Below are 16,313 nucleotides of genomic sequence, written 5' to 3'. Positions count from 1 at the left end.
AAAATTGATAGGCTTTGAAGTCGGGCGTCTCTCCTTTGTAATCTTCAAAGGACAGGTATCTGCCTAGCGATTGGTCAGTTGTTTTTACCTGAGACCAATCAAATAGCTATTTTCGTGCCTAAAATTTTGCTATGACATATTCCAGGGGTGTAGAGAGCAAAAGTGAGCGTAAACCCTGGATATCGAGGATGACACTACAGGACAGTAAGGGATGTACACATTTACTTTTTACCATAAATATTGGTCAGAGAGCCCTAGTATCACATCCTCTACAGTGCAGTAAGGAATGTACAAATTTATTATTTACCATAAATATCAAATATTGGTCAGAGAGCCCTAGTATCACATCCTACACTATAGTGCAGTAAGGGATGTACAAATTTATTATTTACAAAAAATATTGGTCAGAATTAGTAAATATATTTATAAAAAAATAAAGAAAGAAAGATAAATACATCCATCATTGCTATTAAATAGTAAATAATTCATATTATAACAAGAGGCCCAGAGGGTCTGTATCGCTCACCTGGATACCAAAGCAATCATGGCAAAATATTCTCCGAATGTACATGTATTAGATTCTTCATGCCCAGCAATTTTATGTATGGTTATGGGGTGGGGATCTCAACTGTTTCCAAGCTTTGACTCAGAAACTAGGTCCCTAGGGTTGTGGCCAGACCCAGAAGTCGTTTGTAGCAATATAGCCAAATTGCCCCCTTTTTGCCCCGCCCCTCAGCCCCCTGGGGGGTCAGTCCCATCATTTGTACAATTTTGAATCCCCACCACCTAGGGATGCTTACAGTCAAATATGGTTGATATCCGCTTCTTAGTTCCAGAGAAGAAGTCGCTTAAAGCAATATAGCCAAATTGACCCCTTTTTGCCCCGCCTCTCAGCCCCCTGGGGGGTCAGCTCCATCATTTGTACAATTTTGAATCCCTGACACCTAGGGATGCTTCCAATTAAATATGCTTGACATCCACTTCTTATTTCCAGAGAAGAAGTCGCTTAAAGCAATATAGCCAAATTGACTCCTTTTGGCCACGCCCCTCAGCCCCCTGGGGGGTCAGCCCAACCATTTGTACAATTTTGAATCCCCACCACCTAGGGATGCTTCCAATCAAATATGGTTGATATCCATGGCATAGTTCTACAGAAGAAGTCGTTTGTAGCAATATAGCCAAATTGCCCCCTTTTTGCCCCGCCCCTCAGCCCCCTGGGGGGTCAGCCCCATCATTTGTACAATTTTGAATCCCCACCACCTAGGGATGCTTCCAGTCAAATATGGTTGATATCCATGGCATAGTTCTACAGAAGAAGTCGTTTGTAGCAATATAGCCAAATTGCCCCCTTTTTGCCCCGCCCCTCAGCCCCCTGGGGGGTCAGCCCCATCATTTGTACAATTTTGAATCCCCACCACCTAGGGATGCTTCCAGTCAAATATGGTTGATATCCATGGCATAGTTCTACAGAAGAAGTCGTTTGTAGCAATATAGCCAAATTGCCCCCTTTTTGCCCCGCCCCTCAGCCCCCTGGGGGGTCAGCCCCATCATTTGTACAATTTTGAATCCCCACCACCTAGGGATGCTTCCAGTCAAATATGGTTGATATCCATGGCATAGTTCTACAGAAGAAGTCGTTTGTAGCAATATAGCCAAATTGCCCCCTTTTTGCCCCGCCCCTCAGCCCCCTGGGGGGTCAGCCCCATCATTTGTACAATTTTGAATCCCCACCACCTAGGGATGCTTCCAGTCAAATATGGTTGATATCCATGGCATAGTTCTACAGAAGAAGTCGTTTGTAGCAATATAGCCAAATTGCCCCCTTTTTGCCCCGCCCCTCAGCCCCCTGGGGGGTCAGCCCCATCATTTGTACAATTTTGAATCCCCACCACCTAGGGATGCTTCCAGTCAAATATGGTTGATATCCATGGCATAGTTCTACAGAAGAAGTCGTTTGTAGCAATATAGCCAAATTGCCCCCTTTTTGCCCCGCCCCTCAGCCCCCTGGGGGGTCAGCCCCATCATTTGTACAATTTTGAATCCCCACCACCTAGGGATGCTTCCAGTCAAATATGGTTGATATCCATGGCATAGTTCTACAGAAGAAGTCGTTTGTAGCAATATAGCCAAATTGCCCCCTTTTTGCCCCGCCCCTCAGCCCCCTGGGGGGTCAGCCCCATCATTTGTACAATTTTGAATCCCCACCACCTAGGGATGCTTCCAGTCAAATATGGTTGATATCCACTTCTTAGTTCCAGAGAAGAAGTCGCTTAAAGCAATATAGCCAAATTGACCCCTTTTGGCCCCGCCCCTCAGCCCCCTTGGGGGTCAGCCCCACCATTTGTACAATTTTGAATCCCCACCACCTAGGGATGCTTCCAGTCAAATTTAGTTTAGTAGAAGAAGTCGTTTAAAGAAATTGTTGACGGACGGACGACGGACGGACGGACGGACGGATGGACGACGGACGCCACGGTATGGCAGGTGAGCTAATAATTGCAAATAGGGTGCTTTTACATGTATATCATATGCATTTTACATGGGACAAGTAGAAAATATTTTCGGGCAAGTGGATTATTAGGTCAACTTGCTCGGGCCGGGGAAAGTGCTCTGAAATCTTTTTTTTACACCCCTGTCTTAGTATTAAAGTTCAAGGCAAAACGTTTCCCTGAATTATTATCTTACAAATTTTACATTTCCCTTAAATATTATCTTACAATTTTAATTTTTAATCTTTCAGAAAGCTGAAAAACCCTACAATTTAAGGCAAAGACAAATTTTGCATTTGCAGACATTGTCAAATGTTTTTCAGAAGTCAAGAGGACATAGTTTTCTGATAAATCTGTGTAAAACTGTCGCCAATTTCACCTCTGACCAAGAATAACATCAACCATGTGATAATCTGATGACCCGGGCATCTCATTACAAATCAATGACCGTTTAAATCCACTTAATTTTCTTGATATTATCAGAAAATTAAATTCTAAATAAATGATACGTGAATTCCCTTGAGTTGTGAGTCATCGGAGTATAATATTGATGGTCTGATACAATGGCTGGAAATAGCACTTTAACACCAGACGATTGCTGTTTCTGATAATTCATAGCTCCTTGATGATAGAATAACATGTTCTGACTTTAGAAGAATTTTTCTTGATAGAATAGAGTGCACAGAATTAACTTCATTTAGAAAACAATCACAAAAATCATTAGCATAAAAAATGAACTTGTGCACTTGTTTGTACTCTTGAAAAACTAAATGCAACTACAATAAATATTGAAAGACCTGTTGATCAATGGATCTGATGTGTAAAAAGGTTTAATAGATCAACTGTATGTATATTAAATACCTATATCATACCCGAGGGTTAAACCTCATGTCATATACTAGTTGTTAAATCGACTTCTATATCTCCGTTAAGGTATCAAGCTTAGTGGGACATGACAATGACGTCTATATATAAAGTAATCGGAGATAAACAATAAAAGTGGAAGGTAGGGCTGATGTAGACTTACAGGTGCAAACTGCTTTACAGATAAAACGGTTCTGGTGACAAGGAGAGGACACTGTAGCATGATATTGACTCATTCACCCCTGAAATTTCATAATGAACTATTCCAACCTTTGAATTGGAAGAGTTCAAATGTGTCTTCAGGGGTGAATGAGATAAAACTGAACACATAAGCTGTATGATTCGCACACAAGTCCTAAGGATAGTGTTAGTCAGGGATATCTAGTGTTACAGAGTTAGAACAGCCTAGTGCACTGACAGCCAAATTCATAATTGCTGTTTGACATTTCAAATTCAGCTTGTAAACTTAACCTATGGACCTGTGGTTGGGTAACTGTTCATAAAATAGACCAACCTTTAGGGTGATAATTCTTATGACAATACTGACAAACAGCTCTGCAAATATTGCTATGTTGTCTACTAAACTCAAGCTACTGTTAAAGTAGCATGAATATTTCATTACTGAATCAAAAATGTGTGAGTTTTACACAATGAGTTTGTACCTAGATACACTCTGTGCAGGCTATTCAGTACTATGTTGACTTGTTATATGTAAAGTTGAAACATTCTCCGAGCACAAGGATTAGTCCAAAGTTTTGTTAATAATTCATCCTCCGTTCTGTAAAAGGGAATGCTGTAATAGCTAATCAGAAGAAGATCACGCGATGTACTTCCCCCTATATCTATAGCATTGTACTGGTACCGCCCCCTAATATATACAGCACTGTACTGGTGCTGCCCCCTACACGCTATATCACTGTACTGGTGCTGCCCTCTACTCTATATATCACTGTACTGGTGCTGCCCTCTACTCTCTATATCACTGTACTGGTGCTGCGCCCCCTACTCTCTATAACACGGTACTGGTGCTGCCCTCTACTCTCTATAGCACTGTACTGGTGCTGCGCCCCCTACTCTCTATAACACGGTACTGGTGCTGCCCCCTACTATCTATTGCACTGTACTGGTGCTGCCCCATACTCTCTTTAGCACTGTACTGGTGCTGCCCCCTACTCTTTATAGCACTTTTCTGGTGTCGCCCCCTACTCTTTATAGCATTGTACTTGTGCTGCCCCATACTCTCTTTAGCACTGTACTGGTGCTGCCCCCCCCCCCTCCCTCTACTCTATATAGCACTGTACTGGTGCTGCCCCCTACTCTCTATAGCACTGTACTGGTGCTGCCCCCTACTCTTTATAGCACTTTTCTGGTGTCGCCCCCTCCTCTTTATAGCATTGTACTTGTGCTGCCCCATACTCTCTTTAGCCCTGTACTGGTGCTGCCCCCCCCCCTCCCTCTCCTCTATATAGCACTGTACTGGTGCTGCCCCCTACTTTCTATAACACCGTACTGGTGCTGCCCCCTACTCTCTATAGCCCTGTACTGGTGCTGCCCCCTACTCTCTATAGCACTGTTCTGGTGCTGCCCCCTACTATCTATTGCACTGTACTGGAGCTGCCCCCTACTACATATAGCATTGTACTGGTGCTGCCATCTACTCTCTATAGCAATGTACTGGTACTGCCCCTGCTATCTACAGCACTGTACTGGTGCTGCCCTCTACTCTTTATAGCACTTTTCTGGTTTCGCCCCCTACTCTTTATAGCATTGTACTTGTGCTGCCCCATACTCTCTTTAGCACTGTACTGGTGCTGCCTCCTACTCTCTATAGCACTGTTCTGTTGCTGCCTCCTACTATCTATAGCAATGTACTGGTGCTGCCCGTCACTCTCTACAGCACTGTACTGGTGCTGCCTCCTACTCTCTATAGCACTGTTCTGTTGCTGCCCCCTACTATCTATTGCACTGTACTGGAGCTGCCCCCTACTCTCTATAGCACTGTACTGGAGCTGCCCCCCACTCTCTATAACACTGTACTGGTGCTGCCCCCTACTATCTATAGCAATGTACTGGTACTGCCCCTACTATCTACAGCACTGTACTGGTACTGCCCCCTATTCTTTATAGCACTTTACTGGTGTTGCCCCCTACTCTTAATAGCATTGTATTTGTGCTGCCCCATACTCTCTTTAGCACTGTACTGGTGCTGCCTCCTACTCTATATAGCACTGTTCTGTTGCTGCCTCCTACTCTATATAGCGCTATTTGTTGCTGCCTCCTACTCTCTATAGCACTGTACTGGTGCTGCCCCCTACTCTCTATAGCACTGTACTGGTACTGCCTCCTACTCTCTATAGCACTGTACTGGCGCTGCCCCCTACTATCTATAACACTGTACTGGTGCTGCCCCATACTCTCTTTAGCACTGTACTGGTGCTGCCTCCTACACTCTATAGCACTGTTCTGTTGCTGCCTCCTACCCTCTATAGCAATGTACTGGTGCTGCCCGTCACTCTCTATAGCACTGTTCTATTGCTGCCTCCTACTCTCTATAGCACTGTTCTGGTGCTGCGCCCTACTCTCTATAGCACTGTAGTGGTGCTGCCACCTACTCTCTAGAGCACTGTACTGGTACTGCCTCCTACTCTCTATAGCACTGTTCTGGTGCTGCGCCCTACTCTCTATAGCACTGTAGTGGTGCTGCCACCTACTCTCTAGAGCACTGTACTGGTACTGCCTCCTACTCTCTATTGCACTGTACTGGTGCTGCCCCATACTCTCTTTAGCACTGTACTGGTGCTGCCCCCAGCTATCTATAACACTGTACTGGTGCTGCCCCCTACTATCTATTGCACTGTACTGGTGCTGCCCCATACTCTCTTTAGCACTGTACTGGTGCTGCCCCTACTATCTATTGCACTGTGTTGGAGCTGCCCCCTACTCTCTATAACACTGTACTGGTGCTGCTTCCTACTCTCTATAACACTGTACTGGTCCTGCCCCCTACTCTCTATAGCACAGTTCTGGTGCTGCCCCCTACTCTCTATTACACTGTACTGGTGCTGTCCGTCACTCTCTATAGCACTGTACTGGTGCTGTCTCCTACTCTCTATAACTCTGTACTGGTGCTGCCCCCTACTATCTATAACTCTGTACTGGTGCTGCCCCCTACTATCGGTGCTGCCTCCTACTCTATATAGCACTGTTCTGTTGCTGCCACCTACTCTCTATAGCACTGTTCTGGTGCTGCCCCCTACTCTCTATTACACTGTACTGGTGCTGCCTCCTACTCTATATAGCTCTGTTCTGTTGCTGCCTCCTACTCTATATAGCTCTGTTCTGTTGCTGCCTCCTACTCTATATAGCACTGTTCTGTTGCTGCCTCCTACTCTATATAGCACTGTTCTGTTGCTGCCTCCTACTCTATATAGCACTGTTCTGTTGCTGACTCCTACTCTATATAGCGCTATTTGTTGCTGCCTCCTGCTCTCTATAGCACTGTACTGGTGCTGTCTCCTACTCTCTATAACTCTGTACTGGTGCTTCCCCCTACTCTCTATAACACTGTCCTGGTGCTGCCCCCTACTCTCTATAGCACTGTTCTGTTGCTGCCCCCTATTTTCTATATTATGTACGTAACGCTTGCTTATTTTTCATGTAGTTCACAGCTATTTTGGAAACTTTTTTTTTTTACTTCTGTTTAGTATTTTTAAAATACCATTATTTATCAATAACTGATTTTTTTATTTTTTTTTGTTAATCTCATTAATTTTTATTGAATTTCAAAATGATCCCCAATGTAAAACAAAAGTAATCTAGGAGACACCAAAATACATGGTATCATAAATCCACCCAAATATCTAATAACCAATGACCATCCACTCTAGTGTTATCTCATTCATCCCTGAAATGTAATAATGAACTATTCCAACCTTTGAATTGGAAGAGTTCAAATGTGTCTCCAGGGGTGAATGAGTTAATAAGTCTCATAGAATTGACAACCTGGCAAAATTTTATATGCAATATTTCATAATTTGCTACGATTTGTCAAGTCTTAAACGATTTATCAAAATTCATGTCCACAGTTTGTATTAGATTAACTAGTACTGGCTCCAAGCATCAGTTTGCTTTGTTTCCCATTGATCTGTGTACTGAATCTATAAAAGGTCTACAATATTTATCTATTAATCCATTTACATTTGTACATGAAACTATGGTCCATCAGTGGCCTATATGTTTGTGCTGTGGTCAGTTTTGACCACTGTCCACAATGACCCCAGGCCTGAGTCAGTGGACTGAAGGAGATATTTATTTAGATGATTCTGATTCATAGGTAGTATACACTGGTATGGATGAGTTTGCAGTGTGTCATTATAGTACCTACAAAAAAATGTAGGTGGTTTAGAGGTCAATTTTATGACGAGACATGCTGGGTATTTACATGTAAACTAATGGTGTTATTACACCACATGTCTTTTGAAAATGTATACAGGAAACATATTTATGAAGTCAAAAATTGAAGATAGGGATTATTTTTATAGTGTTTGTCTCATGTACTGTAGAATTGGCATTGTTTTCATCCTTGTGTCATTGTCATTGACTTTTTATTAAAGGTTTTATCAAATTATCCCAAAAAACATTTTTTCAGGAAATAGCAGTTTTCATTTTATACCTTTTCCCATTTTGAATAAATGTTTTGAATGTACAAAATGCAGGAAATACCAGATGTGCAAATGAAAAATATCAGGAATTGTGTACATATTATATCATACAAAACAGGTATCCAAAATTTCACACAAGTACATTATACAAAGATATATAATTAATAGAATCAGTTATTAATTCAAGAAATTTGCATAATATGACAGATCCATATCACAACTGACACGCTTTAGAGTGGCTTATGTTAGCTAGATAGGGCACTATATCAAATGTTGTATATTATTATTATTATTATTATCTAAAGTTAAAGTCCAAGTTTCACATGTCAGAATACCAGAAGAAAGCCATGGCAACAGGCTAATAGGCAAACTATCAGATTTCAGCAGTAATTTTTACATTCATGGTCATGCTAATATCAGGTGTCTGTAGCCCAGGGATAATGATAAAAATAACAGCCAGACAAGCTATTTTATTCCAAACCTCTTGAATATACCATTCCATATTCAATATGTAGCTCAAGGTTGGGAGTGAAATAGCTTGTCTGCCTGTTATTTTTACATGTCAGCTATTTTTGTCCCAAAATAGCCTATAAACCATTGAAATTAACGTCAGGTGGTATTGTTATATATATCAACTCTGAACTCATCCTCAGCCTATGTAAAGCATACCGTTTTCCTTAAACAACTTCAGCACATGAACAATTTTCCAATAATGTTGAGGTCAAGTAAATATAAATACAACTTCATTACTGGACAATTAAGTATAAAACAGACTGACCTGTCCCCTACATCCCTGCTCAGTGCTAAATAATTTACCTCGACCAATTTCCTAGATTGTTTTATGATCAACAAAGATAGACATTATAGTAAATAGTAGTAAATAAATATATTTACCTCACTCCTCTCCGTACGCTGTCAAACATGAGGAAAGCCCGACTGGGACGTGGGACCTTGGGAATTTTGGGGGACTTTCTTGAGCTGCCCCCTAAACTTGTCCGTGAGGCCTGAGGGGACTTGGCCCAACCCCGTCCTCTCAGCGTCTCCCCGAGGACTGGGGTGGAGCCCGATGGGGAGCCCAGACTCGGGGCTGAGCGTGTCGACATCCCGCCAAAGGACTGGCTCCGGTATACACTAGCTCCCTTGCTAGAGGGAGGTAACTCTAAGGTTGGACCCCGTGGGACCTGTATATTGTTGTTAATGTTCTCCAAGAGGACATGATTTTCTGTTTGGTAAGGGTCCTTCCTGGTCATGGAGAAGGGATCTACAACACACAAGTCAAAACAGTTATATTACTATGGCTTGTGGAACAGGAAGTAACGTCATGTTTTACATCATGCTGAGATATCTGCAAAAAAAATAACATTTAACATATGACAACTCATGAGAACTAGTTATTACAATTCAACCATACTGATTAATGAAACAACAAAATCCCTGTTTTATCACTCATTACATGATATCAATACTTTAGCCTCGTGCTACCACACCTGTATCACAGGTATCACACCTGGCACACTTGATATAGCTAGATAATACTGCTCTAGTTCTCTGGTGTCCAATGAATGCCTTTTCCCACTACCAACAGCCACTGCAGCATGAACTTGTCGAAATGTCAATCATTCTTTTTCTCTCTTTTGTGTTACCATGGAAACAAGACATGCCAGCTAGCCAGTATTATGTGCATGTGTAGGTATGTCCTATTGATTCATCTTCATTTTTCCTGGCATTTCTGGAAACCTGACAAATATCATAACCCAGGAAATCATCACTTTCTTACTTAATTAATAGGATTATACAAGTCAATTCCACCCAAGGAAACAACCTTCAGTAGCAAAATAAGTTGTGTAGATCTGGGAGGAGCTGTGGTATATAGCCAGGATACTACAGATAGTATAGTCAGGCTTCCAACAGCAAAAGTAAATTAGGAAGAAGCCATTGTCAGTTGTAGGATTTACAACCTGAGTATTATACATAATCTAATTTGCTGGCAGTATAAAACTGTCCAACTGTCATGTTTACCAGACTTCTTTTCTGTTAATATCACATTAATGCTTGTGTCCAGACATAAAACCACACTGATGGATGCTTGACCCCCTGGATACTGACCTCAGCTAAGGTCACTCAGTGTAAGGTCTAGTTCCATTACTGATCAGTGACTGACCTAAGGCCAAAACTCTTCTGTTTTGGGTAACTCTAGACTCTTTACTGACCAGTCACTGACCAGGTATTAGGCCAAATCACTTCTATGGTTATATACTGTCTGATTATTTACTGACCAGATATTAGGCCAAAACACTCCTATGGTTATACTGTCTGACTCTTCACTGACCAGATATTATACTGTCTGACTCTTCACTGACTAGATATTATACTGTCTGATTCTTCACTGACCAGATATTATACTGTCTGATTCTTTACTGACCAGATATTATACTGTCTGACTCTATACTGACAAATCTACAATAACTGTGTGGACTAAACTCTAACAGAGGATCAGTACCTATACTGTTAACACTGTAAAACTTCCAGAGCTAGACAACATCAAAATGGAATTATAATCACTGTATGTATCTGGTATATCTCACAGCAATAAACAACATCAAAGGTAATTATAAATTATAAACAATTATAAATCTCAGAGAAATAATCAGCATTCCAATAAAATTATAAACTTTATTATGAGTTTCACCACCTAGTCACCATCAAGTTATAGTAGGAAACCACGTTGATTTTATATAAATGTGATATCCCTTATATTTTTATTCTTAGTGAATACCAAAGATACAGGCATTAATTCTCAGTGTTAGGAAGGCTGCCTTTATTGGTTCGTGTTTAACAATTATAATTATAATTAATAAATTATAATTGACCACACAACTACCTTCTTATAATGAATACATCCGTGTCACAGTTTTGTGTATTATTGTAAAAACAACTTTCCTGATTGGGATCCTTTGATAAATCCAATTATTAAACAGAAATGTACACACATATACTATTTAATTAGTTATATTACTTAATAGAATAAGTATCCTCTTAAATCAGTATAACAAAAAGCGACCCAGGGATCTAGCCGAGTACAAATGTACTCAAAGTATATGTTTTAATCATATTACAGAGCACATGGTAATCAAACAGATTAAGTTACAGCTGAGTTTGTACAAGTAATCAATGGTATCTATATATATGTGTAATGGTACCTAGGTTATATTATTGGAATCCTCTGGTCTATACATTTGATAGCTACAATGTATTTTACAGAAACATTGATGATAATATAAACCCGACATATTTCATAAACCTGTAAAAGTACAATATTACTGTAACAGTATATGTCATAACAATACACAGAACTTACCGTAGGTTAGAATAGACAACATATGATTAAACAACTGATTACAGATATTACACAGATATCCTCCACAGAGAAACTTTTCACAGGAAATGATCACAAACACCACATGTAAATACTTGGAATTCATCGGTATAATCAGCGCGTAGTTGTACACAATGCAATACCCCTACCTTGTGAAATTGATCATCAGGAGATAAGGGTTAGTCATCTGTGTGTAGAAAAATTCAATACTCGATAAATCGTGAATTGTCTGCCATTCCCTTCCATGGTGTTACCAAGCCCCGCCCAATGATTAACTCTTGTGTAATATATAAAACGGACTAATACAGGAAAACATATACCGTTGCCAGCTCAGGGAGGGAACAGTGTAAATACCATCAGACTAAATACATCAACAGTGAGCACACGTGTTGTGTGTACATGTGTGGTATAAATACCACAACACACTATATACCTACCACTGAATGGTGGTCATCCATTTGTTTTTGTCTGTTTCAGCAGGTGCTTCCTGATAATGAGGAACTTACATTGTAGTAGTACACTACCCTATACATCAAAACATAGACGGCGTGGAACACTGAATGAAACACTCCCGTGTGTGATCACTGCACATGTACTCGCAGAATTTAAAATCCAACCACAGAAATTCACATAATGAACTGTCCTCACTCTGGGAGATTAACTTATAGCTGTGGGCAGCAGAGAAGGACAGATTTAAGAGGTTGTTTTTGGTTGTAATGTTTACATCCTCATGTCTCATCATCACTGTACAACAGGGCTGACCTCCCCTTCAGTATTGATCAAGCTGCTCTGTACAACCTATCTCTCCTAGCTCCAACCCCACAATGGCCTGCCTTTATTATGCATATTTGAACTTTGTATAAATACATAATTATATGCTAATTAGGTTTATTAAATAATTCAAATTCCATTTCTAAAAGACATTTCCACATTTGACATTTAAGCATGTACTAGATACACAGCGTAGATTTTTGTTGTTGATGTCCTATTCAGATACATTGAGCACTATGAATTGATTATATATGCAAGCAGAAATATATTTCAATTTCAATTTTTAAAATGCGTCCAAGCTATTTTGAACTTTTATCCTAATTTCATCATCCATGTATCTTCGTGTGATTATTTATGTGAAACAAAAATGTCCTTGTCGTTTAAGTAAAGATAAAGGTAAGCAGATACGTCAGGTAAAAACATTACAGGTAAAAACACTACCTTGTATGCTAATTAATCAGACCTGATTGTGCATACAGCTCGGCATGAATCTGCCCAACATAAAAATTAACTGACAGAAGGACGCCTCTAGGGAAATACTGTGTATACCTTAAACGTGTGTTTTCCTTTCTCCCACCATTTAAAAATCAGCTGTATTTGGACATTTGAAAGTTGTAAATAGCAAAGAGTGTACAATTTGTGTGTGTACCTGTGTAGACATATTGTACCTCTGGTGTAGATGTTGGGAACGAGAATGCAGAGTTTTCATTCCCCCTTATAGAGGGGAACCTTATAAAGGGGGAATTGTACACTCTTTGCTATTTACAACTTTCAAATGTCCAAATACAGCTGATTTTTAAATGGTTTTAACTTAAATAAAATTCACTGAAGAACATGCAGGTTTTCGTTTGAAATGTAAGCTGTATAATTATTATAGGAAATCTTATTAGAAGAAACACAAGCGTTTGTATTTTTAGATTTAAAGAACTCATTGTTTCATATTACTGATGTAAAACTAACAATCAATACATCAAAATCTCACCTTTCTGTATCCAATTATATGTATCATCCACATTTATCACAATAAATGATAATAATAGGAAGCTTTCTAACAATAAAATACTAGAATTTTATGAAACAACACGTACAGGCCCCAGTGATGTCCCACAGTACAGGGTGACAACAGTATACTGTAAAGGACAGGCAGAGATCAACACGTACAGGCCCCAGTGATGTCCCACAGTACAGGGGGACAACAGTATACTGTAAAGGACAGGTAGAGATCAACACGTACAGGCCCCCCGCGATGTCCCATCGTACAGGGTGACAACAGTATACTGTAAAGGACAGGTAGAGATCAACACGTACAGGCCCAAGTGATGTCCCACAGTACAGGGTGACAACAGTATACTGTAAAGGACAGGTAGAAATCAGATTATGTTGGTAATCAACGTGTTCTCTGTAAATATTTGAACGTAAAGACAATAACTAATGTTATCTATTGATCCCGTGGTTTTAGATGTAACAGTCTAACACTGTTTGCCAGCCGTTAAGGTGTGGATCAGGTGGGGATCCAGAGGTGTGTCCTTGTACTGTCAGAAATATGACACATATCGTAAACAAAGGTATCTCAATTCAGTAAACAAACTTATCTCATTTTAATCCACTCAACATTCATTTCATCCTGGATATTGTGTACAATATAGCACAGGATCATGGGCGATTCATTACCTTACATGTTGCACCAGGTTTATGATTCAATACTTACCTGTCCTGTCTGCCCAGGTGAGATTAGTGACAGACAAGGTATCTAGAGAAGCTGGTCATTGGGCGTTAGTATTTAGATATCTATTTGATGAGTATAGAAAAGGCTTTATTATCCAGACAACATCTTGGTTCAGTTCATATCATACAATATTTTTTTAAAGATTTTTCTGAATTCAAATATCTAACTCTTACATAGTTCAATAGTTATTTTCATCAGAGAAATTCAAATAGGTATCTTGTCGTAATTCCTACATAAAATACGATCTGACCTTCAACCTTCAATGCAACCTCAAGTTAAATCAATTATCGTTAGTCATCAGCTACAATCACATTAAGACCAGTGCCAAAGTCTATGGTTGGAATAATGATTCAATCTTTAGTAACTAAAACACTTGAAATGAACCAACAAAAACATACTTGTAGACCAGTTAGTGACTTGTGTTAGGAGGGGAAACATTTCTCGTAGAGTTTAAATGATACACTTGTGGATGGGAGGAGTATATCGGTAAGTGGGTGACTTGTCCCTGTTATGGTAGAGTGCGAAAATCTTAACTCTCAAGTATTCCGTGACATATAAGCTCCAATATTATCAATTAAAACATTAAACTTGTTGTACTGAACTTCAGCGCTAATCTACAAATGTCTACGCCACTTTCAGCAAGTATACCCACTCCTGGCAGCATGATTCATATCAGTGTTTTTATAATTAATATATGGTTGGTGGGTTCTAAAATTGTCAGAGTAAATGTAGGTAAAGGGGGTCANACATCGTCTAATGTCTTTTTCTAAACTGTTTTATCAGGTTGGTAAGTACGATATTTACACTGTGTCCTACGTATGCACACAAAGGTGAAACAACATATATCAACAACGCTTCACTGCTATGGGTGTCTCCCAGTGTGGCCAATTTGTGCATGGAACATCTGAAGCAAGAAGCAATATCCACTGCCCCCATAGAATCCAAGCCTATCTTATGGAAACGATATGTTGACGCAATATTTCAGATAAGGGTTCACAGAAGAATTTGATCACACATATTAACACCATAGATGCTACTAACAATATCTTTAACCCCCCACCCCACATTAGCTGCTGTAGCTTAGAAGATTAAAATATATAGCTTCCATTAGTTTATACCTACATCCCACACTTTACCTGTTATAGACCTGAGCAGTGTTACAGTAATATATGTAAATACAAGTATTACCTTCAGGACATAATGAAGTCTTTGTTCCAAAGGAATGTATTTACCTGATTCAGACAACAAAAATTACACTCAGATATATGATGTATATAAACTGACCTTTCTCTATCATCTACACTTTATAGAGCTTTGACAAGCTTTTACAATGGAAGACAAAATTTATATCACAGATTGTAAATTATCAGAGAACCTCATTATATATCATGGATTAAATACCTATCATCAATTATTATGGAAGTACCGGGTATGATGATGTTTGAAACATGAGGCAGATACAAACAGATCCACTGACACTAATACATGTGAAATCTAACCCTGTAGATGATATTCCTCATGGTATATTGATATTTTTACCATTACACACTGTAAATATACATTGATACCGATAAATTTGATCAATAATTAATGTAGGCTGATGAATTAAATATTTATGGCTGATTTTTCATACTGGAATATATATATATAACTGACTGATTGTCCATTTCACGATATTAAATCTACATTAAACATTTCTATATTTCCAATATAAACAGGACCATGTTTCATAAAAACATTTTTTAACTTAAGGAAACTCCAATTATGTTCCATGGCATAGAAAAACATTATTAGGGCCCCGTAGTATTCACTCTATTAATTACACTACGGGTATCACACATAACGCAAAGACAGGTTTGGGACAAAGAATACCATGGTAATTTATTACCGCCGCTTACACAATTAACAAACACGATTGCCAAATGATTATTAGATAAGGTTACACAATGACCTTGACCCAAGGTGTGCAAACCAAGTTCAAGGTCATGCGATAACCTTGATACATGCCTTACATGTTAATTATGTAATGTTACGCAATATATTACAAAAAGATTTCCATGGTTCTCCAACTAGCTACTAACTATATGCTATTACAAATGTAAACACAATTTAGAACAATGGGAGGGTGGAAGGGAGACAAAATGCCAGGGCTGTGTGTGGCGAGTGCTGCAACACGTCTGCTAGCGACCATGTAAATTTCTGGAGTGATGCTTTTGAAAAATAGCAGCTATCTTGAAAAGGAGGCTGACCACTGGTCAGTGCTCGCTGATTGGCTGCCTGAGACAAACATATAAGTAGTAGCCCTCCTGCAGTAAGACTAAAGGGGGACCGAATGCATTTACTGGGTAAGATAGAAACCTTCCCAATGCCTGGCAGATGACTCCCTCCTCCCTGAATTAATACACTATTAAATCTTAATATTCAAA

General features: G+C 39.5%; 1 protein-coding gene across 6 annotated transcripts in view; it reads right to left on the bottom strand.

The window, feature by feature from the left end:
• Positions 1–16,313, bottom strand: part of LOC110458795 (protein FAM65B-like) — a 100,161-nt gene that overhangs the window by 66,535 nt on the left and 17,313 nt on the right. For 2 of the 6 annotated variants that reach the window (XM_021510705.1, XM_021510714.1), the window contains exons 1-2: positions 11,373–11,513; positions 8,909–9,275 (exon numbers count right to left, since the gene is read on the bottom strand). In XM_021510705.1, the coding sequence (XP_021366380.1) occupies positions 8,909–9,275; positions 11,373–11,496 (491 nt within the window). In that variant the 5' untranslated portion in view covers positions 11,497–11,513. Of the gene's footprint in view, positions 1–8,908; positions 9,276–11,372; positions 11,514–11,539; positions 11,673–11,827; positions 12,212–16,313 lie in introns of those variants that run through there. The other 4 variants (XM_021510723.1, XM_021510749.1, XM_021510740.1 and 1 more) reach the window with 4 other exon arrangements.

Source organism: Mizuhopecten yessoensis, unplaced genomic scaffold, assembly GCF_002113885.1.
Source record: "Mizuhopecten yessoensis strain PY_sf001 unplaced genomic scaffold, ASM211388v2 scaffold1285, whole genome shotgun sequence".
Classification (NCBI taxonomy): Eukaryota; Metazoa; Mollusca; class Bivalvia; order Pectinida; family Pectinidae; genus Mizuhopecten; species Mizuhopecten yessoensis.
This window is presented reverse-complemented; position numbering and strand designations above follow the sequence as displayed.